General features: G+C 35.5%; 1 protein-coding gene across 5 annotated transcripts in view; it reads left to right on the top strand.

The window, feature by feature from the left end:
• Clint1 (clathrin interactor 1) overlaps positions 1-14,525 on the top strand; it is a 62,296-nt gene extending 47,771 nt beyond the window's left edge. For 2 of the 5 annotated variants that reach the window (XM_078051711.1, XM_078051717.1), the window contains exons 8-12: positions 56-125; positions 7,087-7,161; positions 10,369-10,661; positions 12,462-12,666; positions 12,808-14,525. In XM_078051711.1, the coding sequence (XP_077907837.1) occupies positions 56-125; positions 7,087-7,161; positions 10,369-10,661; positions 12,462-12,666; positions 12,808-13,154 (990 nt within the window). In that variant the 3' untranslated portion in view covers positions 13,155-14,525. The remainder of the gene's footprint in view (positions 1-55; positions 126-7,086; positions 7,162-10,368; positions 10,662-12,461; positions 12,667-12,807) is intronic. The other 3 variants (XM_078051716.1, XM_078051724.1, XM_078051723.1) reach the window with 3 other exon arrangements.
• Positions 14,526-22,353: the final 7,828 nt, after the last annotated feature.

Below are 22,353 nucleotides of genomic sequence, written 5' to 3'. Positions count from 1 at the left end.
GGGAAAAGTAGTAGAAATTTGTTTTCTGAGCACATAATCCTGTGTGTGTTTTCAGATTTCAGTGCCTAGCAGCAAGTCATCTGGTGACCTTGTTGATCTCTTCGATGGCACCAGCCAGTCAACAGGTAAGCTTCCACACAAGCCTTTTCTTTTTAGCAACCTTAGTTTTTTAAAAATGCTATATAAAAGATGGATTGAAAAATAAAATTTTTAATCGAATTTATTTTCCTTGTGCATTAATTGGGGATACTTGTTTAATTGGATAAAAGAGATACAGTATTTAAATATTTGGTAACTCCCTCCCCCTGCTTTTTTCTTTAGCATCTATGGCCTTTACTCTACTTTGGAACTATCATGTTGGTGTTTATCTTTTTGTATATGCACTTATTTCTCGAAGTTTGCTCTTAAAAGAAATATACTCAGTGTTATACCTTTTTCTAGTCCTCAGACATAAGTAGAACCTCTTTGTGGTAATTAGTAAATGTGAGTAAAATAGTATACTCAAATCACTGTAATACTTATATTTTAATGGCTCTATACACTTGATACAATGCTTTCTCCCTAAATAATAGTAAATGGTATTTTGAGATTTGGTATCCTTTTTGCAGTTTCCCAAGATAAAGATTTTAGAGGCTTTATAGTTCCCATTATTAATCTTTTAAGATTAACTTGGAGAAAAAAATATATTAAATCTGCTACTTAGATTTTTGTGTTTTTTTTAAATGAAAAAAGAAAATTACTAACAGCTTGGATATGCTTGGAGTTTAGATAAAGTCTTTTTATTCATTTATTCAGTAGGTATTTATTTAACGAGACACCAGTCTGGGCACTTATGAAAGAGAGTTCTTACCCTCTTGGAAAGGTCAAGTGAAGGAAGTGATCATTAATCAAGGAGACACAGATAGTTGCCTCATTGTAAACAGACTGAGTGCTCTGGAGGAAAGGGCATTGTGTGAATGTGTGTTTAACTGCCTGCCAAATGTTTTAAGAGTACTGTGGCAAAACAGTTTACCAAAATTTCCTTATAGATGGGATTCATGACTTCTTCAGTTTGATTTCCATTATATGCTACATTTTATTTAATTCCTGATAAATTGTTTCCAGGAAAATTGATAATATTATGTTATTGCTTTTGATGCTTATGGAATTTTAATAAACTATTGGGTTACAAGTCAAAACAGCTTAAGAAATAAAATTTCTTTTTAAAGAAAGTCTTTCCAAGCCTATTTAAAGTTCATTTTACATTAAAGTGTAGACCAACAAGATTGGAATATATCTAATGTACATAAACTAAATCTTTCATTCCCAGTTGTGTGTAATAACTTTTCAAAGCCAAATTGTTTAAAAACTTTTGCATTGGTTTTAAATTTATGATGGAAATTGTTTTTCATTAATGTATTGGTACACGTAATTAAGTTTCCTGTTATTTTCTCCTTCCTACTTGCTGTCATAAAACTTGAACTAGTATGAACTTAAAGGATTTGTGGTTCACCCTGGTTTCTGAGATCCTTCAGTTCCTTTTCCACTTTTTTTCTGTAACTGTTTCTAAAATTGTTCTTTAACCTTTATTAGACTGTAATGCAAGATTACAAACAACTGCATTACTTATTTTAGCAGTTTGTGATGTTTTTACATGTTCAAGATTTGAATTGTTTATTAACTGATAGTTGGCATGTAGTTATATAATATAGAAATAGTGTCACAGAATATCATTATTTTTAATTTTCTGGCATCCAATAATAAAGAGCCCCTTTCATGCATCTATGGTAAGTTTTAATGGGACAGTCAGAGAAGAATTAACTAGGACGGTCCAGTGAGTAGATGTAACTTTTTTTCTCCATGGTACCAAGATTTCTTTGAATAGAGAATTTTTAAATATCAGTATGCTTCTTTTGCTTGGCAAGAAACCTTTGAGTGGTTTTTCTCCTCTGATGCAAACAGTAGATTGACTAATTAAATAGAAGTAGCAATTATTAGTCAGTCGTACAGTAATTGAGACTAAGTTTAAATGAAATCCATGGAAGGTTTCTTGCCTTATAAGTTTAATTTACTTTAATATCTCTAAAATGCAACTATATGTGAATTGACATCAGAGTATTTTTTAAAGTTATCTTCTATTTGAAACACTACATGTAACCAGTTTTTGCAGATCCCCTTCATTCAGTATATAAATTTAGTGATCTCATTTCTATTTATATATCTTAATAGTATATTTTAAATTGAATTCTGCAGTAAAAGGAAATTGGATATTAAATCTTTAGCACCTACATGAGAAAGTTTAAGAAATCTACCATATTAACATTGCTGTTTGGTATGTCATTTGGGTGTCATTTACCAGATGTGCCCATATTTATAATAGTACCATCATGCAAGTAATATGGGCACAAACTGTAAAGCTAAGCAGATATGGCATCTGTACCACTCATCAGATAAATATCTCCTTTGAGAAAATGCTCAGATTTTTTTTCTTTTCTTTTTTAATGTGTTATTTCATCCTTATTGTTGGTATCTTCAAAAGTATATCCGGTAAAAATTATTGTAGAATATCTTACTAAATTTAAAAGAACATATGTGAACCCTAACCATCAAGATTTACTCAAGATGATCTTGATAAATGTCCCATTGTAGTGATGTTTGTTCTTTTAAAATCTGTACTTAAATGATGTTTTGGTGGCTCTTAAATATAGTTCATTTCTAAACATTTTAAGAAATAAATAATGAAGTAACTAGAAATTAAGCCAATTAGAAATAGAAGGCCAAAATCATTCTGTGTCTTTTTTAGTATAAATCCAAATTGTGTTCTTTGTCCCTTTGTAATTAAGGAATTTATGTCTTGGTTAACATACTGCTGCTACATAAGAGAGTTCTCATAAAATAAATGAGGTTGAAGAGATAATACACCATAATTGGTACGACTAGAAGATCATACCTTATAATAGGTTTTGAATTTTTTTAATTAAAAATTTTTAAAGAATTAAAATACATTAATCCATATTTTTATTACATTTGGACCATTTGTTTTGAATTCAGTAGTCACTTCACACCCACCATTCCCATACACACTGAGGATTGAACCAGGACACTTTACCACTGAGCTATATCCCCAGCTCTTCTTCTTTTGAGACAGGGTCTCATGAAGTTGCCCTGTCTGGCCTCAAACTTGGGATCCTCCTGCCTCAGCCTCCTGAGTAGGTGGGATTATAGGTGTGTGCCACCTCACCTGGCTCCATAATCACTATTACGTGACTTTGAATCATGTTATTACATCCTCAGTACCCCAAATTATATTAGAATTTGGGTGGGGGGCATATGTGTAGTTTAAAGCCAAGTTTAATTTTAAAAAATCATTTTTTGTTACATTCTTTTCAGTGATTATTCACGGTAATGCATGCCCACTTTAAAAACGTAGAAAACAAGAGCTTCATTCTAATTTAGATTCATAAACTATTTACTTTAGTGAGCTTTCTTTTTAAAATACAATTTCTGTATTTTAGTCAAAACCTCTTGTAAGCATTTATTGTGTGACAGGGTCTTTACAGCCTTCTGGATAATGTTTGTTTTTATTTTTTGTAAAGTGTTTCTGACCCAAGCTCTCATGACCATTTCCTTATGATGATGCATTCTTTTATAGAACTCTGCATTGCTTTATATCTTAAATCATATGTTCAATTCCTTATTTTCTGGACATTAGGTTTCGTTTCCAAATTTTTCACTGTTATGAACAAAGTGACATTCTAGCACTTCTTAAAACTTTCCTTTTTGGTAAGAAGAAAATAATATTTCATATTATTTTGCATTTATTTGATAACTGAATTTAAACACTTTTTGTATATTTATATACTAATTGTGACTTGCCTATTCATGTCCTTTGTTCCTTTTTTCTGTTGGAGGTATTTATCCTTAGTGATTTTTTTTTAAAAGTTCTTGTGGATTATGTATAATTTATCATTTATGTGATTATTTTGCATTTCATCGTTTATTTTACTTTTGTATAAGAATTCTTCATGCAAAAGTTTTTTTTAAATGTAACCCAGATTAAATTCTTTGTTAGAGAAAATTTCCATTTCTAGTTGATGCTCTGTCTAGCCATATTTTTCTTCTTCACAGTATTGCTTTGGAAAATACATGTTCCCAGCTGGTGATTGTAAATAACCTCCTTGCTGCCCTGAAAAGGCAGATGGAAATGGTTCATTTATAATGACAGCTCTCATGTGGGAATCTTGAAGGATGGCTCCTGTGAAAATTAGCAGTCTTCCACATGCAGCAGTTTTGGTAGAATCTTTGATGTACATTTCCTTAGATAGATGTTATTGGGGAAAATTCTTGGACATAAAAGTTTTCTGTTGAATTTAAAACATTAGTATGAGTATCATATGTTTCTCCTAGGAGAGAAACTTTTCCTAAATAGAGTTTTAATTTTTGAGACAATTTTCAAAGATCACCTTATATAAAGTACTAATTGAAGCATAACATGGTATTTGAAAAGATTGGAGAAATAAAAGTCAAATCTCTGTCAAAGAAAAGTGGCTTATATTTGTAAAATAGCTATGTGCATGTTTTCATTATTTACTCCCAATATTCTTAAATTAATAATGTTGAAATCAAATTCCCTGTAGTATGGGTAAGGGGGAATTATATTTACTGTAAATAAGTTATGAATAAAAAAATTATTTCCATGTAGTTGGAAGAGGGTGGAGCAGCAGAATAAACAAAATGTAGATAGATATTTATCTGAACTATTAAATCCAGAAAGTAAAATAAATAAATCTTACCCAGTTTTTAAGTTGTGATCAGTGATATTCAGTACTTTTATCTGCAACATGAATTTTCTTTATAACTTACACTAGTTAAGATTTGAAAACCCCTACTTGTTTGATAGAATAAATTACTAATATTTTTTCACTGTCTTTCTGGATGAAGCAAATTAAAATAATCTCCAATTTTCAAGTCCCTTAATGTTACAGTAATTGATTAACTACCATCTTGTTACCCAACAGTGTACTTTGATCAGTGTTTTTAACATGAAGGAACATTACAGAAAACAAACATGAATATTAAGCAGCAACTGTTTGCAACATTCATTTCCCTGTTAGTTCTTATTAATATCGTGCTTGTCTATTGGTTTTTAACGTCTAGCTCACTGGTCTTTTGTACTCATCACATTTTATCATGATGTATGTACCTTTAAGGAAGAGAAAACTAAATCCCTCTGATATTATCTTTTAGATTCTTTAAAATGTAGGCATGAGCTCTAGTGTTAGTTGGAGTTTGGAACCTGTGGTTCACTGGTGAGTGAGAATGTATACGTGAGCAAGTGCACTTGTGATGAGGAATGAGGAATTAGTTATGCCTGCTGATGGTTGACTACAGTAAATGTGCACTAAAAAGAAATACATATACATCTATCAGAAACTGATTTGTTCCTTTTATTACTGCTGGCCATTTATTAAGAAAGGGAGATGGTTCTAGTTTAATTAACCCAGTTGAGTGTAGCAGATGGGGCAGAATGTCTTGCAGCGATAAGACAATTCAGAAATGGCACCAGATGTTGAAAGCTGTCCCTGGTGGTGTTTGAGTGCAGCCCAGATGTTCCAGTCCCACCTGGCTAGTTTCTAAGCACTGCAGGCTAAGCAGCTGTGATGTAACCTATATAATGTTCACATAACACTAAAAGCACCATAATTGAACTGCTGCACTAGACTTCTAAGGTTGTGACTCTTTAGGAGGTGAAATCTTTAAGGACAGACAAAAGTAAGGACAGCTACTTAGGGCTTTAGATTTTTTACTATTTTCTTGATAATTGAATTGGAGAAAATGAAATATTAAAACTTGAAATACTGCTCTAATTGTAGATAAAAGTAAATACTTTTATCCATGTAGTGTTTATAAATAAAACTTGGATAACAACGTGATATGTACAGATAGATTGATTTGCAGACCTGATTGGGATCTTGTCACTCTTTAAAAATACTAATTTAAGGGGCTGGGGATATAGCTCAGTTGGTAGAGTGCTTGCCTCACATGTACAAAACCCTGGGCTCAATCCCCAGCACTCCCAAAATTAAGAATAAACAAACAAACAAAAATACCAATTTAGAAGTAGTAGCAAAAAACGGTTATTTTTCCATACATTAAAAAAATACAAGTATTTACACTTGGGCCCTAAGCAACTCAGCAAGACTCTGTCTCAAAATAAAAAGAGAACAGGGTGGGGATTTGGCTCACTGGTTGAGTTCCCTTGGGTTCAATCTAGTACCCCCCCCCCAAAAAAAGTATTTACTCTTTTATGGAGTAAACAATGGGGAAAAATACTCTACTAAGATTATTACATTGGTTTTTCTCCCTGTATCTGTTTAAGTTAATTTTTTTAAACAAATCAACTTAGAGCTTTTCCCCTTTTAATGTAAAAACTTTTTGAACATATGGAAAATTTCACTATTTTCTTACTGATTCTTTTGTTTATTAAATGCTACTTGTTCTGTACCATTTGAAAGAAAGTTGCAAACACCGTAACATTTTGCCCCTAAAATACTTCACTTTATTTCACCATGCAAGGACATTCTTCTTTATAATAATAATATGATTATACCTATAGCATTAAAACAACAGTGCTGTTTGATTTACAGACTTTATGTTAATTTCCCCAGTGTCTCAATTCTCTCTTCAGATCACCTTTTAAAAACTCTCCAAGTCCATTCAGGTGTTGTGCATTTCACTTCCATGTGTGGATATCTTATTCCCTAATAATAATCTTACTCAGTTTTAAGCATCCCAGGGAAGATTTTAACAGAGAGCATAGTTGAGTGCATAAACCACTGGTCCTCATAATGCTTGTGAAATGGGGTGAGGGATACCTTAATCACAAGGTAAAGTGTGCTGTCTTACCAGGAACTGGCCTGAGGCCTGAGAGTGCTAGTTTAGAGGAAACCTGGTGTGAGGAAAGCCTAGGGCAGCCAGTAGCTTCTGGCCTGGGGCCTGGGGCCTTTACCATTGTATTATTGTTGTGTGGTGCTGAGGATGCCGGGAATTGCACACAGTGTTCTCTGATTCTACCAGTTTAACTTTTTCCTTACTCTTAACCTCTAGGAGGATCAGCTGATTTATTTGGGGGATTTGCTGATTTTGGCTCAGCTGCTGCATCAGGCAATTTTCCCTCCCAAGGTACGAGATGGTTTGATTGGCCAGACATCCCGGTGGGTAAAAAGGTTGTCAATACAAAGCTCTCTTCCCTACAGTCAACTTTTTTTGTTGTTTTTATCCTTATCATATTTAAAATTCATAATTCCCAAATAACCAATTCACAAGGTATTTTATTAGGCCATTGTCTTTAATGTTCCAAAAGAGTTCATTTGGCTGGATAATAAGGTATACATTTAAAAAAATGCCCATATGCATATGTAACTTTTTTAGTTGGGGGGGTGGGGGCAAATAAGTATAAATAATCTGTTTTTAACACAAATAATATGATATACATTTAGTTTATATAATTTTTCAGGTATGAAATGTACCAACTTTCTGAAATGGACTAGTCAGGCAACTTTCTGAAACTGTTAGCCAGCAACACAGCAGGCGGAGGCAAGAAGGTCACAAGTTTGAGGACAGCTCAGGCAGCTTAGTGAGACCCTGTCTCAAAATAAAAAATCGGAAAAAGGGCTGGGGATGTAACTCAGTAGTAGAGCATCCCTATGTTCCATCCCCACTACTGCAAAAAATTAATAATATAACTAGGAATAATGTTACTTGTCACAGTTCTTTAAAGGATAAAGTAATGTCTATAGAAATATGTAGAATAGAGACTCAGCTCATTATTAACTGTCTTTTTTCCTGTATGTTGTGAAGGGGTTGTTTTATAAAACTGGACAGTCTACAAGAAAATATTTAATAATTTACCTATGAAAATTTTAAACATGAGGTGAGACAGGAAGGAAAAATGTAACTGAGTTAGTTTTACTATGTATTACAGATAAATTAGTCTTGCTGTTAAGCTGTGTTAAAATTTATATTTAGTAATGTCTGATTTAGGTTCCTAAGGAGGTAGGAAGAAAAATGCATAGCTTTTAATGTGGTTTGGGGTTATTTTCATAGCCTACTTTTATAAATTCCAAGTACTGCCCAGGAACCAGAATTATTGAGTAATTAACTGCTTTATTTTGGAAGTGTGATTGCGCCTTCTAAGGTTTGATACCTTACTTTAGGCAAATCAAAGCAGAAGATAAACATTGCCCTAATTTTACAGACTCCTTGTGTAATTCTCAAAGTTTTTATGTATATAAATTTGCCTACTATGCAAATAATTTGAATATGCTAATGTTGCCTAAGTGATGCATCTCTTTATCTGTATGCATTTGATTAATATAACCTGATCACCATTGTGCAGGAGGCTGAAAACTGTTGCAACAATGATTAATCATTTCTGAACAGTATATGCCCCACTAGAAATCACTTCCTCTCATGATTAATCATCTCAAATACTGAGTTTTCAGATGGGGCAACATATTTTGCCCCAGTTTTTATTCATATGCTGCTTTATTATAGATCAAGCAAATAGAAAATCAGCATAAAGTTTACATTTATCCAGCAGCTTAACTTAAATGAGCTCAAATTGTTTAATATATATAGAACTAATTGTAAAACTCTAAATGTCTTCGGTTTTGTAAAGATCAAAGACACGCTTTAGTAGAACCCTGAACTAATGAATATTAGCCCAGTTCTTGTATTAAATTGTTGATAGGCTTGGGGTTTTTAAGTGATTGTTTTCTCTTTTGAGGGTGCTTACATTTTAATATGGTAATAGAAGAATATAATTTTAAAGACTTTGTATTATTGTTCTCTTTTGATATTTAGTATAATGAGACATAGTATTGCAGTGGTGCAGTGGTTGGTTACCTTATAAGCTAGACAAAATGTATCTCCAAGTTGTAAATGATTGTAGACTGCAAGGAGATGGTGTTAATTAACTTGGAATACATACCATTCACTTTAAAATGACAGTTTTTATGTAGCTTATTCTTTCCTTCTGCTTTTTCAACTTCATTACTAATATTTATCCATTTTTTTCTTTTCTTAGAAAAATTCATTTACTTAGATTCAGGATAGCCTAGTTTAAAACAATTTTTTAAAAAGTATCACCTGCCTTTATAATAATTGTATTCCAGATAGTTAATATTACATATGCAGACTTCACAGAAGCATGACTTACACTTTTATATGGCATGCCCAAAGAAGAGAGAGTGCAGTGCCTTGGCCCTCACCGGGACTTGGACAGTAAATTCAGAGTCACAACAACAATCTTAGGTGTCATTTAGTGTATGTTAAATTATTTAATCTTTACAATGTAGGTTTAAAAGGGAAAGCACAGAAATATAAGTAATTTGCTAGGGGTCACATAGCTAGTAAGGTATAAAATCTGTGCTTTCAACCACTACAATTTAGCAGTTAACCTGTCAGTTTTTTATTATATTCAACTTCAGATTTATAATTATACTTTGAAATATAGTGGTAGCATTTTGTTTCTGTTTTAATGTTAGCATGAGTTTCCCTTTCGCCCTTTATATTTAAATACATTGGACATATTCAACTGAAGCCAAGAAATGTACTAGCAGCTATATCATGACTATGGCCCTTGTGGTATTAATGGAAGCATAGTCAAATGAGAATTTCTTAACACTAACCTTTAAGTTTTTTCCCTCCATACTGTTGTTTTTTCCTGAATTTCTTTTTTAGTTGTAGTTGGACACAATATCTTTTTATTTTTATGTGGTGCTGAGGATCGAACCCAGTGCCTCACACGTGCAAGGTGGGTGCTCTACCACTGACCTACGGCCCAGCCTTCCCTCCATACTTTTTAAAGAAATTTAATCTTATGAATTTGAGGTTTAAAACATGACAAACGAAAGATTTCTCCTTGAACCTTTCCAAACAGTAAGTGAAATAAGTTGAGTTCTCTGATTTTACAGAGCGTCTCCTCACTTGAACATTTTGTAGCTGTCAGCAAAAAGTTTAACCAGTTTACAATTTTCTCTTGCTTTTCAAGTCCCAGACTGGTTCTTATCTGTTCAGCTGGAAATAGATTTAATACACAAACTTGGTTGAAAGGAAGTTTTTATGGTAATTTCTGTGTGTCACCTTCAGACCTGCAGGAGGTGGGTTTTACTTTATATGTGAAGTTTAATTTTTTTTCTTTGCCACCTTGTTAACACTCGTGTAATATTCATGAGAAAGAATAACGTCCAGATGGAGACAGTACCTGCAGATGTTAATCAGGATGGACTCCAATCAGTTCTAATTAGTTTCAGTTCATAGATGTTATATAAGTTTGTTCTGTGCATTTCAGAAAGTTTCTTACCCTTGTGGTTCTTTTTGTCTTAGTAACTGCAACAAGTGGGAATGGAGACTTTGGTGACTGGAGTGCCTTCAACCAAGCCCCATCAGGGCCTGTTCCTTCCAGTGGCGAACTCTTCGGCAGTACCTCTCAGCCAGCAGTGGAACTTGTCAGTAGCTCACAACCAGCTTTAGGCCCACCTCCAGCTGCCTCAAATTCTTCAGATCTGTTTGATCTTATGGGCTCATCCCAAGCAACCATGACATCTTCCCAGAGTATGAATTTCTCTTTGATGAGCACTAATGCTGTAGGACTTGGTTTGCCCATGTCGAGGTCACAGGTAAGTTGTCTGCTTCACTGGGAAATTATGATTTCTAATCTTCAAGATACTTTAATCATAGGATAGTGTGAGAAAAGATAAGCCGTGTGTGTGTGTATGTGTGTTTCCATGTTGCTTAACAATAGGTACAGTCTGAGAAAATTGCCAATTGCCATTAGCCATTTTAGTCATTGTGTGAACATCATAGTACACTCAAAAAAGCTGAGGTGGTTCTGATGACACTAGGCAATATAATTTTATGTGGTCCATTGTTGACCAAACATCATTACCTCATTAAGCAGCACGTGATGGACGTGTGTGGGGGGGGTGTGGGTATGGGTGTGGGTGTGTTGGGGGGGGGACTTTACACACTGCATTTACTTTATACTCTTTTGCCTAGTATAGTCATTCAGGTTGGAGAAAGCAAGACCTTCTCACTCATCTTATAGTCCCTATAAAACCAAACATGGTGTCTTCCCCAGAGGAAGAAAATTCAGAATATTAATTGAATTGTAAAAATTGGTATTTAGTTGTGTTTAAAATTTGTTTTTAAGAAAAATATGTTATGTTGCTTCACCCATGACAAACATTCTCTTGTTAAATTTCTGGTTATGTTCTTGAAGTATCATTGTTTTAAACAATCGTTGCTAACATAGAAAGTCGTGTTCTCGAATGGTAAAAGTTTTTCCCTATTCTGAGCCTGCTCTCCATTATATAAATGTTATAAGGCTCCTCCTATGGTTTTTGTTATTAAAAGGGGAGCTTAATTCATTTTACATAGTTAAATCTAAATTACTTATTATCAACTTAGAATTTATACAAATGCAGGGTTGTAAAATTAAGTTTCTCAGTTGTACCAGGAACTTACTATTTTTGACTCAAGGTATTGAGAATATCTGTTTATAATACTAATTACTCATTGTAATACGTGAGAATTTCCTCTTTTGGGTGTTAGGATGAAAGAAAAGAAGAAAGAAGCAGAAGGGTAACTGCTGCATATATCAGAAATCAGCCTTAACACGTGTTTTAAGCATAAAGCCAGTCTGCTTTATTTGCAGTGGTAATAGTAACTATGTTATATGTCTTTGTGTTGGTCCATTTTTAAATTATTCTTCCTTTTCCTAGACCTTTCCTTTTTTTTCTGTTCTTTTCATAATTATCCTTTGTAACTACCTGGCATCTCTGCTTCTTTCTCCTGAATTTCTCCTTGCTCCTAAATTGGTCCATGTGTACATCAAATTCCACTAGTTGTGCACTTCAGTTAGTAGAAGTATGCACAGAGCAGGGAAATGGCAACCAGGATATGTGAAATATAATTTGCTGTTAAAATGGTTTTACCTTTTGTAACTTGAGAAATCATAACCTGAATTATGTTTTCTAAGAATAAATTTCCACTTGTGTATTTCCTCAAAGCTAACCTGGAGTTGGTAGTTGCTCTGAGCATTTGCCAGGGATGGTGGCTTCTAGACTTTAGGTTATGGGAGAATAATTGTTAGTGTAGATATATTGTTGGTGGCTTCTAGACTTTGGGTTATGGGAGAATAATTGTTAGTGTAGATATATTGTTGGTGGCTTCTAGACTTTGGGTTATGGGAGAATAATTGTTAGTGTAGATATATTATTGGGTTTTTGGAACCCAGAGCTAATTGAGACATTAGAAGGACCTGTTTAGAAAGCTAATGATTCAGAGTACTGAAGACAATAACATAAAACATTTGTGGTTCTTTTGGTTTTAGAAATTCATTATTGTGATTAAATTGCCATCTGATAATCTTTATAGAACAGATGCTTAATTTTTAGAGCATCTTTTTTATTTTTCAGCCTTTGCAAAATATTAGCACAGTGCTGCAGAAGCCTAATCCTCTCTATAATCAGAATACAGATATGGTCCAGAAGTCAGTCAGCAAAACCCTGCCTTCTACTTGGTCTGACCCCAGTGTAAACATCAGCCTGGACAACTTACTACCTGGTATGCAGCCTTCCAAACCCCAGCAGCCATCGCTCAATACAATGATTCAGCAGCAGAGTAAGTTAAGTCCCATCAACACATTCCACTTCTCTGTGTACTGGTAATCTTTTCCCCTGCTGCCAGGACTGCCTCAAGCATTGTATTTTTCTATGAATCTAAGAATTTGTTTGGTAAAGTTCTTCTTTTTTCTTCTGGTAGATATGCAACAGCCTCTTAATGTGATGACTCAAAGTTTTGGAGCTGTGAATCTCAGTTCTCCATCAAACATGCTTCCTGTCCGGCCACAAACTAACCCTTTAATGGGGGGACCCATGCCTATGAGTATGCCCAACGTGATGACTGGCACCATGGGAATGGCCCCTCTTGGAAATACTCCAATGATGAACCAGAGCATGATGGGCATGAACATGAACATAGGGATGTCAACTGCTGGGATGGGCTTAACAGGCACTATGGGAATGGGCATGCCCAACATAGCCATGACTTCTGGAACTGTGCAACCTAAGCAAGATGCCTTTGCAAACTTCGCCAACTTTAGCAAATAAGAAATTGTAAAGAAGCAGATTGAATGAAGAATTTTTAGCTGTGCAGATAGGTGATGTTGGGATGGAAAATGCTAATAAATTCCCCTTTCTTTTATGAATTAATTGAAGTAAACCTACATAAAGAACCAAAAAGGCTGTTTTATAAAAGTGAAATATCTAGTATTTCAGAAAGCCAAGCAGAAAGCACTTCAGTTGAGGCAGTCATTTTTCCCAGTGAGGATAGACCACAAATGGGGTGATGAGACCATTGAAAGCCTTTATAAATTGAAAAGCCCAGTAACATAATTTGTGGAGAGACTGGAGTAGGGCTGAATCTCTAATTTTATACTTTTCTTTTCCTGAGGAACTTGATTTTTCTGTCCCTGAATCGCCTTGTCATAATTGGGTCTGTTCCTTTTTACCACTCTTGAGTCCATATATGAAATCATTAAAGTTGGATGATCATTTTTTTATAAAAATATATATTTTTGTCCAAAAAAAGGCATACATATGTGATTATGGCTAAATCAAAGGTAACTGGAATGTATATACTTTTGCTAATGTTCCAGCAACACTGCTATTATACTATCCAAATTTTTATTGTAACAAAATCTCTTTAAGCAATTGGTGATAGCTATGGAACTTTTCTCATGTCTTCTGCTATAATTATCCTGTGCAGAACTAGGAAAAATATTTTTTTCAGGACTGCTCTATGGTTTCCTTTTAAGAGAAGAAATAAAAAACCTTCAGTATTTTTTGTTTGTTTTCAGCAGTCATCATTTACAATTTGCAGTGATTAACTTGGCAAGGCTTTCTTCCGTGTTTATCCCTGTAGCCATCATTTAAGTCGGAAACAGTCAAAGAGAAAAATATTTATTTTTTATCTTTTTTGTGTCTTTTCAAAAGATTGAAAAGGTAAAAATCCATTAAAACCTTAAGTTAAATATAAATGTTAGAACTCAACAATGTTTGCTTTTAGATTTTATACAGTATTTGTTTTGTTTTGGTTTTGAGTGTATATAATATGCCATTAGCAATACGGTTCCAATAGAGAGGAGTTGAAATATATATTATTAAAGGAGACCTGTAGCAGTCAAAGATTTTATTGATTTAATGACAAATAAAGGAAATTAATTAAAATGTTTTTGTTTTCCTGCTGTAATTCTGCATTAAGCTCACATGAAAATCATGATTCTAGAGTTTGGAATGCAAAATTAAATGTTTCAACCTCAAGCTGGGAATATTTTTTAAAATAAATACTATAATATAGGCATCAGATTATTACCTCCCCACTTTATGTTGAAAATTTTTTTATTAAATTGATAAAACTTTGTTTCCATTGTATTCATAATGTTCTGTTATACATAACATTAAAATGTTCATTAAAATCAATGTTGAACTGCTGCTTCTTTTATTCTGTTAGACATTTGAGACCATTTGAGGAAAAAATAATTATAATTTGGGCAAAGTAATTTTTATAAATAATTTAGAATTATTTAATGACTTCTCTATTCTTTCCTATCAGACTCTACTGTTAGGAATTAAAAATGAAGCGCAAAGATATCCTGACCTGCTCCATTCTTGCTAATGTTCCATCTACAACATTTCTAATTAGGCAGAAATTCATGTACTTCAGCTAAGTGGTAATGAAAAGTGATTCATTTGCTGAATAAGAGATGAGAGAGAGTGTAATTAGCTGACTGCGGTTTTTAATCTTTCAACAATTCAATGTGTTTAAATTAGTTTCAAAGAATAGGAGCTTTCAAGTGTTGTTACTTCAGAGCAATCAAGCCAACCTCTGGTGGCAGCATGTAGAATATCTTCACTTACATTTAAAGCTGATAATCTTAAATAATTTTTTTTCTTTAAACTGCAATAAGTCTTCACCTTCTCTAATATATATATGGTTCTTAGGGGAAGTAAATATTTTTTTATCTGATCATTTGTGTTTGTAATGTTTTTTCTTAATGAATTTATCTCTGAAGCATTTTCCATATCCTGCCTTCCTATGTTGTATTTCTGAGGACACAAGGGGAGTATGCCTCTCCTTTTTTATTGAGCCCCAACTTAAAAAGCTTGCTGTTTTACCAGTATTTATTTCAGAGCTCACTCAAAAAGAGAAATGCATAAGAGTTGCCCCATTGAGGGTCTGTCCAATTTAATAGTTTGTCTCTGAAGGGGAGTTACTAAGTGATGCTTCCTAACACATGAAGATTCGCAGTCAATTGGAGTTGGGAGGAAAATACTCTGCCCTTAATTCCTTTCTTTAATTACCTGTTGGTCTCCTTTCTGCCCACCTTACATCCCTTTCTTTTTCAGCCGGACCTTTTCTGTTCCTGTCGACTTTCTACTCTGCTGAATTGTGTGAGGGTACAGTTATGTTTTTGCAGTGTACATATGGTGAGTCCACACAGCCACTCCAGATTAATTTTTATTCCCCTCTGGAGATTTGTTTTTCTCTGACAACTTCCAAGAACCAGAAAATATGCATAGAGTCCTTACATGGTACTTTGGCTTAATGCTTCCTTTTTTGTTTAAAATAAATTGCCTAAATTATTCATAGTACTGTTGATTTGGAAGTAGTCACTAAGAAGCTGAGGCTCATAGTTACTTGAATTTGGAGAGAAAAGTTAATACTTATTCAAATATTCGTAAAAGTTTTATTAGCAGGAAAGTAACCTTCTTTCAGAACTTTGTCTTGTTAATATCAGTCATCATGGGATAGTTTTCTAGCTAAGATATTAGGAAATAAAGTAAAATCTACTGTGCACAAGCATACCCTATGTCAAATTATTTTCTGAAATTGGCTTTGTGGTCACTCGTGGGTGATTGGGTATGTTGTGGAAAGAACATGTACTTGGAAGCAAACAAGTTTCAACCACTTTCTTTCTACGTGAGCTTGGTAATTTACCTGATCTCTCTGGACCCTGATAGTTTTTTGTTTGTTTGGTTGGTTTTTTTTCCCTAGAATGGACTGTAAGACATGAAGTGTTGAGTAATTCAATAAAATAATGAGGGAGAACCACCAGCACTTGATCCATAAATGTTTCTCTGCCACCTATGTTTTTAAATTCATGTCAACAACTTTATTTGTGCCAGTCACTGTGCATAACACTTCACAAGAATGTCACACAGCAATGCACAGCAAATGCAGCTCATATTCCTTTTTTGTTCCTAAAAGTATAGTTAAGAAAGCCTGAGAGGCTGTTCTAGTCAGTTGATTTCTAATCCAGAATTTTGCTGTCTGCAGGAATTTAACTCCACATTTTTTAACTGTCAAGGAAATTGTTAATGAATTGTTTTTGACTCCCTTTTACTTATTAGTGCAGATGTGAGGGAGAGAACTATTAAAATGAGCTCTTTGTCTAAGATTGGCCACACAACTCTATAGTTAGAATGTTCTCAGCTTTTACAAGCTGTAGAAATCTATTGATTGAATTCTCAGTTTTGTGGAATGTTTTTAATATACAAACAGTCACATATAAAGACAAAAATTATGAAAGATGAGTTTGTGTTTACTTTTAATTCATTAGGACCTTAATTCTTTAATAATGGCAGGCTTACTGGCCCACTGTTCCTTGATGATAGCTCCTATTCTCACTGGTTGCTCCAATAGGTAAGGAGGCAGCCTGTGGTCAGTTTCCGGGCCCAGCTTCCCAGGTATATAGGAAGGATTTGAAGTCCGGGGCAAAAGTGGGTTTCATTTATTTTAAATAACTTCTGAAACCCTACTTCTACGTTTGATTTTTCTTAACTGTACATCTTGGGTTTGTGTTCATTAAATGCTCCCAAGCACACTTTTTTTCAATTTTATAATGAGACAGGAATTCCTAGGGTTGTTACTTGGAGTCATTTGGTCTCATGACTCTCCTTTACATCCCTTTAAAACTAAGTACCTCAAAAAACTTTTGTTTATATGGGTTATATTTATCATTGTTTACTGTATATGAGACACTTTAAAAATATCAATTGTTTTATAACAAACTCATTACATGTTAACATAAGCTGCAATTTTATAAACTATATTTTCCAAAATAAAAATTTGTGAGAAGAAGGCTGTGGATGTAGCTCAGTGGGGGAGTGCTTGCATAGCATGCATGAGGTACCACTGGGTTCCATCCTCAGCATCACATAAAAATAAACAAGGGCATTCTGTCCATCTACAACTACAAAACTTTTTTTTTTTTTTTTAATTTGTGAGAAGAGCAGCACTGCCTGACATTTTTGCAAATCTCTTCAGTACCTGGCTTAATGGAATGCAGCTGGGCCCTCATCTGTTTCTGCAACCTACTGTAATAGGTTGGTTTGGTGGAAGTATCATGTATGAAAAGTGTCCAATCTTAGGGATCGATGGTTGGGAAGTGGGGGGAACCTTGTAGCTCCTTAGATGTCTTGGCACTTCAGTGGTCCTCCAACTGTATTTGTCTGCAAAGTCCTACTAGAGAATTACAAGATTATTTCTTAATATACAATTACCCATTTGCTTGATTTATAATAAATGTGTTTGCTTAAAGGGCAAAGAATTTAAGTTTTGCTTTTCACTGACCATCAATAAAATATCTGTCACATGAAATTGTGACACTGGATATTCACTGGATACTGAATACTAAATAATTGTGACACCATAGTATTTGCTCAGTTTTGAGATTATTTATTCTGATGCACAGTGCATATCTACTCGTCTTTATAATTATTTTTTTGGAGAAGCATAGACTGAAAGGCTAGATGTTGAATTTTTTATTAGTTGTACACTTTTTGAATCTCTTTTTATATTCTTGAGAAGAGTAACAGGGGTCAGCCTGAAGACCTCTGACTTGTTCACAGGGGGGCCTGGCAACCTTTTATACTTGGTGTTCTCAGACAATACCTCACAGCAGAATGCCCCTAGAGAAATCCATGTTCACAAGTTTCCTTATTATTTTGTAGGTAAATTTAATCCCCTCACCATGACAGGAATATTCTGGCAAGGCTTCCATCCAGTTCACAAAGTGATTTCTGGGCGCTTTGAGTACATCACACACCCCGTTCTGACATGAAGAAGTTACCTACTTGTGATAGAGAACTAGAGAGTCAGAAGCCAAAAGAATCTGAAAAGGTGACCATGTAGGATCCTCAAAATGGAGGCTGTTGATTTTCAGTGACTGAATCAGGGTAAAGGGTCAGTCAGCACATTTGGCAGGGTTTTACCATGGAAAGAAGAGAATTTGAGGCAGAAATCCTCATCTCAGAACTTTGATTGGAAACTGATATGTGGCTGCAGAAATAAGTATTGTGAATGAATGAAGTGATCTTTTGTGTCTTGATAATTTGGCTTTTTCAGGGGCTGGTCGGGGGTACTGGGGATTGAACTCGAGGCACTTAACTACTGAGCCACATCTCCAGCCCTGTTCATATTTTATTTAGAGACAGGGTGTCACTGAATTGCTTAGCAACTCACTGTTGATGAAGCTGGCTTTGAACTCACAATCCACCTTCCTCAGCCTCCCCAGCCACTGGGATTTACAGGTGTGTGCTGCTCCTCCCCATCTTGACTATCTTTTAAGTGCAACTAAAATATACATAGTGGACTAGGTTCTGATGTTCACAAATTAAAACGATACCAAAAGAATCGTCATAATTTCATGATGTAGAAAGCCCAGATCTTCCCAAACAGGAAATGAAATTGCACTATTGTAATAGCCATCAAATTACTACCCACGTTTCCTTTCCGTGTTGTTTGTGATGATGTGTCCACTGCCTGCACTCGCTCGATCCAGTCATGTGCTGACTGGGAAGGAGACCCATAGAGGAGCACGGGGAAGTGTGAGCTGGTGATCGGTGTTAATAAAGCCCAGAGGGCTGGGGATGTGGCTCAAGCAGTAGCGCGCTCGCCTGGCATGCGTGCGGCCCGGGTTCGATCCTCAGCACCACATACAAAGATGTGTCCGCTGACAACTAAAAAATAAACATTAAAATTCTAAAAATATAAATAAGTAAATAAAGCCCAGAGTCAAGGTTCTGTTAGAAAGAACAGGAGGCGGGGGGGGGGGTGGTTAGGGTGACTGGGAAGGCGTCTTTGAGAAGGGATCCAAAAAAGGAAGAGAAGGCATCTGTGCTAAGCCAGAGTAAGACTTGTCCTGCTGTGAGAACTACACCCAGGAAGATGCCAAGTGGATAGTGGACTGCCAGTTAGTATGTGTGCGTGGAGCTCCACGTGCAGGAGTGAGTAGAGTGGGAGCCACAGGCAGGGGCCTCTGACCACAGATGTGTAAGGTGCTAAGTCATCACTTCACCTCAAGTTCCTCAGGATGGGTGCCACCCAAAACAGAACTTTCCGAAGGTCACATGCCTTATGGGCCTTTCTTGCGTGGTTGTCATGGGACTCAGCTTACTTTAACAAATGCAGTGGCTACTTGGCTGTTTGCTGTCAAACCCAAATGCATTCATAGCTTACATGTGGAAAGTGTGGATGATTTGTGTCCAAGGGGCCATTTATATAAGTAGGTTGAGTATTTCCAGTAATGACAGTTTGCACTATTACAGTTTACAGAGTGAATTCACTCTCCTTTCTTTCCGGAGATTTGCACGATAGTCCTAAATTTAAAAAGTAAGGGCTGGGGTTGTGGCTCAGCGGCAGAGTGCTTGCCTAGCATGTGTGAGGCACTGGGTTTGATTCTTAGCACCGTGTATAAGTAAATAAAATAAAGGTCCATTGACAACTAAAAAAGAAGAAGAAAGTAAGACACTTATTATCTCCTTGTTACAGGTGAAGAAACTGAGGTTGAAAGAGATCAAGGTAGTTTGGGATCTCACCTCCTAGGACAAGTCCTTGGAACTCAAATTCAATTTCATTCCACACATCCCTCACTACCCGCTATTAATACCAGACCTTTGAATTTAGAGACTGTAAACAGCATACAGATTCAATTTTTTCTTGCATATCCCTGAAATCAATGATTTTGTCCCCAAACTCCATGTAATGCTTCATACCCAGCAGATACCTAATGAAGGATTGTGAACTAACATGTTTTTTAAGAGCTGAAATGTTTATGTAATCTATTTGCATTTTCTAAAGGTCAACAGCAGGAGATCAGCCACAGAGCAAATAAAAACTGATCTCTTCTGAAGTGTAGACCTTTTGTTTTTTTTGTAGAAGTGGTGATATAACTTAGCATGAGACATTATTAGCCAAATCTCAGAGCAGAAGAATCCAGCAGATTCAGATTAGTGTAACACAAAGGCACTCCAAGGACCAAAAGATGTGTCTAGAGAAAGCAAGCTGGAGCTGATTGCTGGATTAGGGAACCCATTTCAAAAAGTGCACACATGTTTTCTAAAGATTGGGTGCTCTTGGCAAATTTTCATTTGCTCCTATGATTCTTGCACTTGAGAAAAAGAATTGAGATGCCCAGCTTCCAAATAAAACTAGAAATGGAATTTCTAGAGTTCAGGAGTTCTTAAGGAAGTATTCAAATTGACATCTATAATGCTTTAAAGGGCATTTAGAAATACACAGCAATTTGCACTGGGCACGGGGTTACACATCTGTAATCCCAGCAACTGGGGAGGCTGAGGCAGGAGGATCTCAAATTCAAAGCCAGCCTCAATAAAAGCAAGGTGCTAAACAACTCAGTGAGATCCTGTCTCTAAATAAAATACAAAATAGGGCTGGAAAATGTGTCTCAGTGATTGAGTGCCCCTGAGTTCAATTTCTGGTATCTCCCCCCTATAAAAAAGAAACACATAGCAATTTGAAAATACTACTTTTATTGCCAGTAGTTGTTTTAATTGGGGTGGGGGTGCAGAGGATACTTTCACCTTGTTTTTGTTTGTTGAGCTGAGGGTCAAACCCAGGACATTAGCACATGCTAGTAAGCAGGTGCTGTATCACTGAACTACATTCTCAGCCCAGAAATGCTATCTTGAATAAAAGATTAATACAAGTTTAGAGGCATAAGTTACACAAAGAGCCATTTTTCATTGCCTCTTTTATAGGAAAGTAGTAAAACTAGATAAAAGAAATACTAAGGTATTTTAATTTGAATTGACTATCATTGTTGTCCTTTCAACCTAATTCCTATGATAAACCATGAAAGGACATTGTAGCTGAAAAACTTATCAGTTAAGAACTTTTCATATACCTTTAATTCCTCCCTTGTGAAGAGTGACTCTGTGTATCTCCACAAATACAGTATATCTCTTTCTCTCTATTATCAAGGTTGGCTCTTGAATATTGTCTCTTCACCAAATTTTTTAGATGTCTCAAGAGTTCTCAGATTTGAATGATAAAAAGGGTGCCATAAGGTACCGCTTTAGTAATTAACTGGTTCTTTAATAAGGCCTCAATTACTTTGTTTCATGAAAAGGAAAAAAAAAAATATGTTCCAAGACAGAGTTACATTCGACATCTGGGAACCTCCTAACAGCTGGCTACCTAATGAATATGCATCTGCTTAAGAGGCTGTAGACCATTAATAAACCAATAGATGTAAAGCAGAAGCAATCTTTGTCAGCCTCAAATGAGATTGGATGCAATGTGCTGTGAAGTGTCACTGTCACATTGAATTGAGTCTGAGAGGTTAACAGTCAACCGTTAGCTACTCACATCTTTGTAGCTCCACGGTTTGCACTGACACTTCCCAAAATGGCGGCCTTGTTCCTATGCATCACCTTTTTGTTTTTCTTGCGTGCCTGATTCCAGGCTTACGAAGTGGTTGTTTCAAAAACGTCTTCCACTCCCTTCCACAGGCCACGTGCTCTCTGAGTCTGTAACACAAAGGACCCATCTCCAAATGGGAAAGGAAATGTCAGGGTTAGATTAGAGAAACATGGACTCCCAGTGAAATACCACATTTTTACAATGAAACTTCTGTGCTTTGCAAGTGAGAGTGAACTATTTTTTTTTTTTTTTTTTTTTTTTTTTGTGGTGGTGCTGGGGATTGAACCCAGGGTCTTGTGCATGCTAGGAAAGCACTCTACCAACTGAGCTATATCCTTAGCCTTTGCAGGTAACTTGGCAATGTCACTTACTGGGTCCTTCTAAGAGAGCCCCTCCCTCCCCATGCAGGCAGCACTCAGGGAATCTACAGTAAGTGGATTTCATCTAACAATGGTGTAATTATGGCCTGCTGCCCTGGTTCCTTGGGTGAACTGTCTTGAGGGACCCACTCAGAAACACCTTGTTTGTGCTTATATCTTATGTGAATCGAGATGAGACTTAGAAGAGACTTCGCTTTCACAG

Source organism: Ictidomys tridecemlineatus, chromosome 1 (genome assembly GCF_052094955.1).
Source record: "Ictidomys tridecemlineatus isolate mIctTri1 chromosome 1, mIctTri1.hap1, whole genome shotgun sequence".
Classification (NCBI taxonomy): domain Eukaryota; kingdom Metazoa; phylum Chordata; class Mammalia; order Rodentia; family Sciuridae; genus Ictidomys; species Ictidomys tridecemlineatus.
The sequence above is the reverse complement of the archived record's forward strand: the minus strand, read 5'-3'. Positions and strand labels throughout refer to the sequence as shown.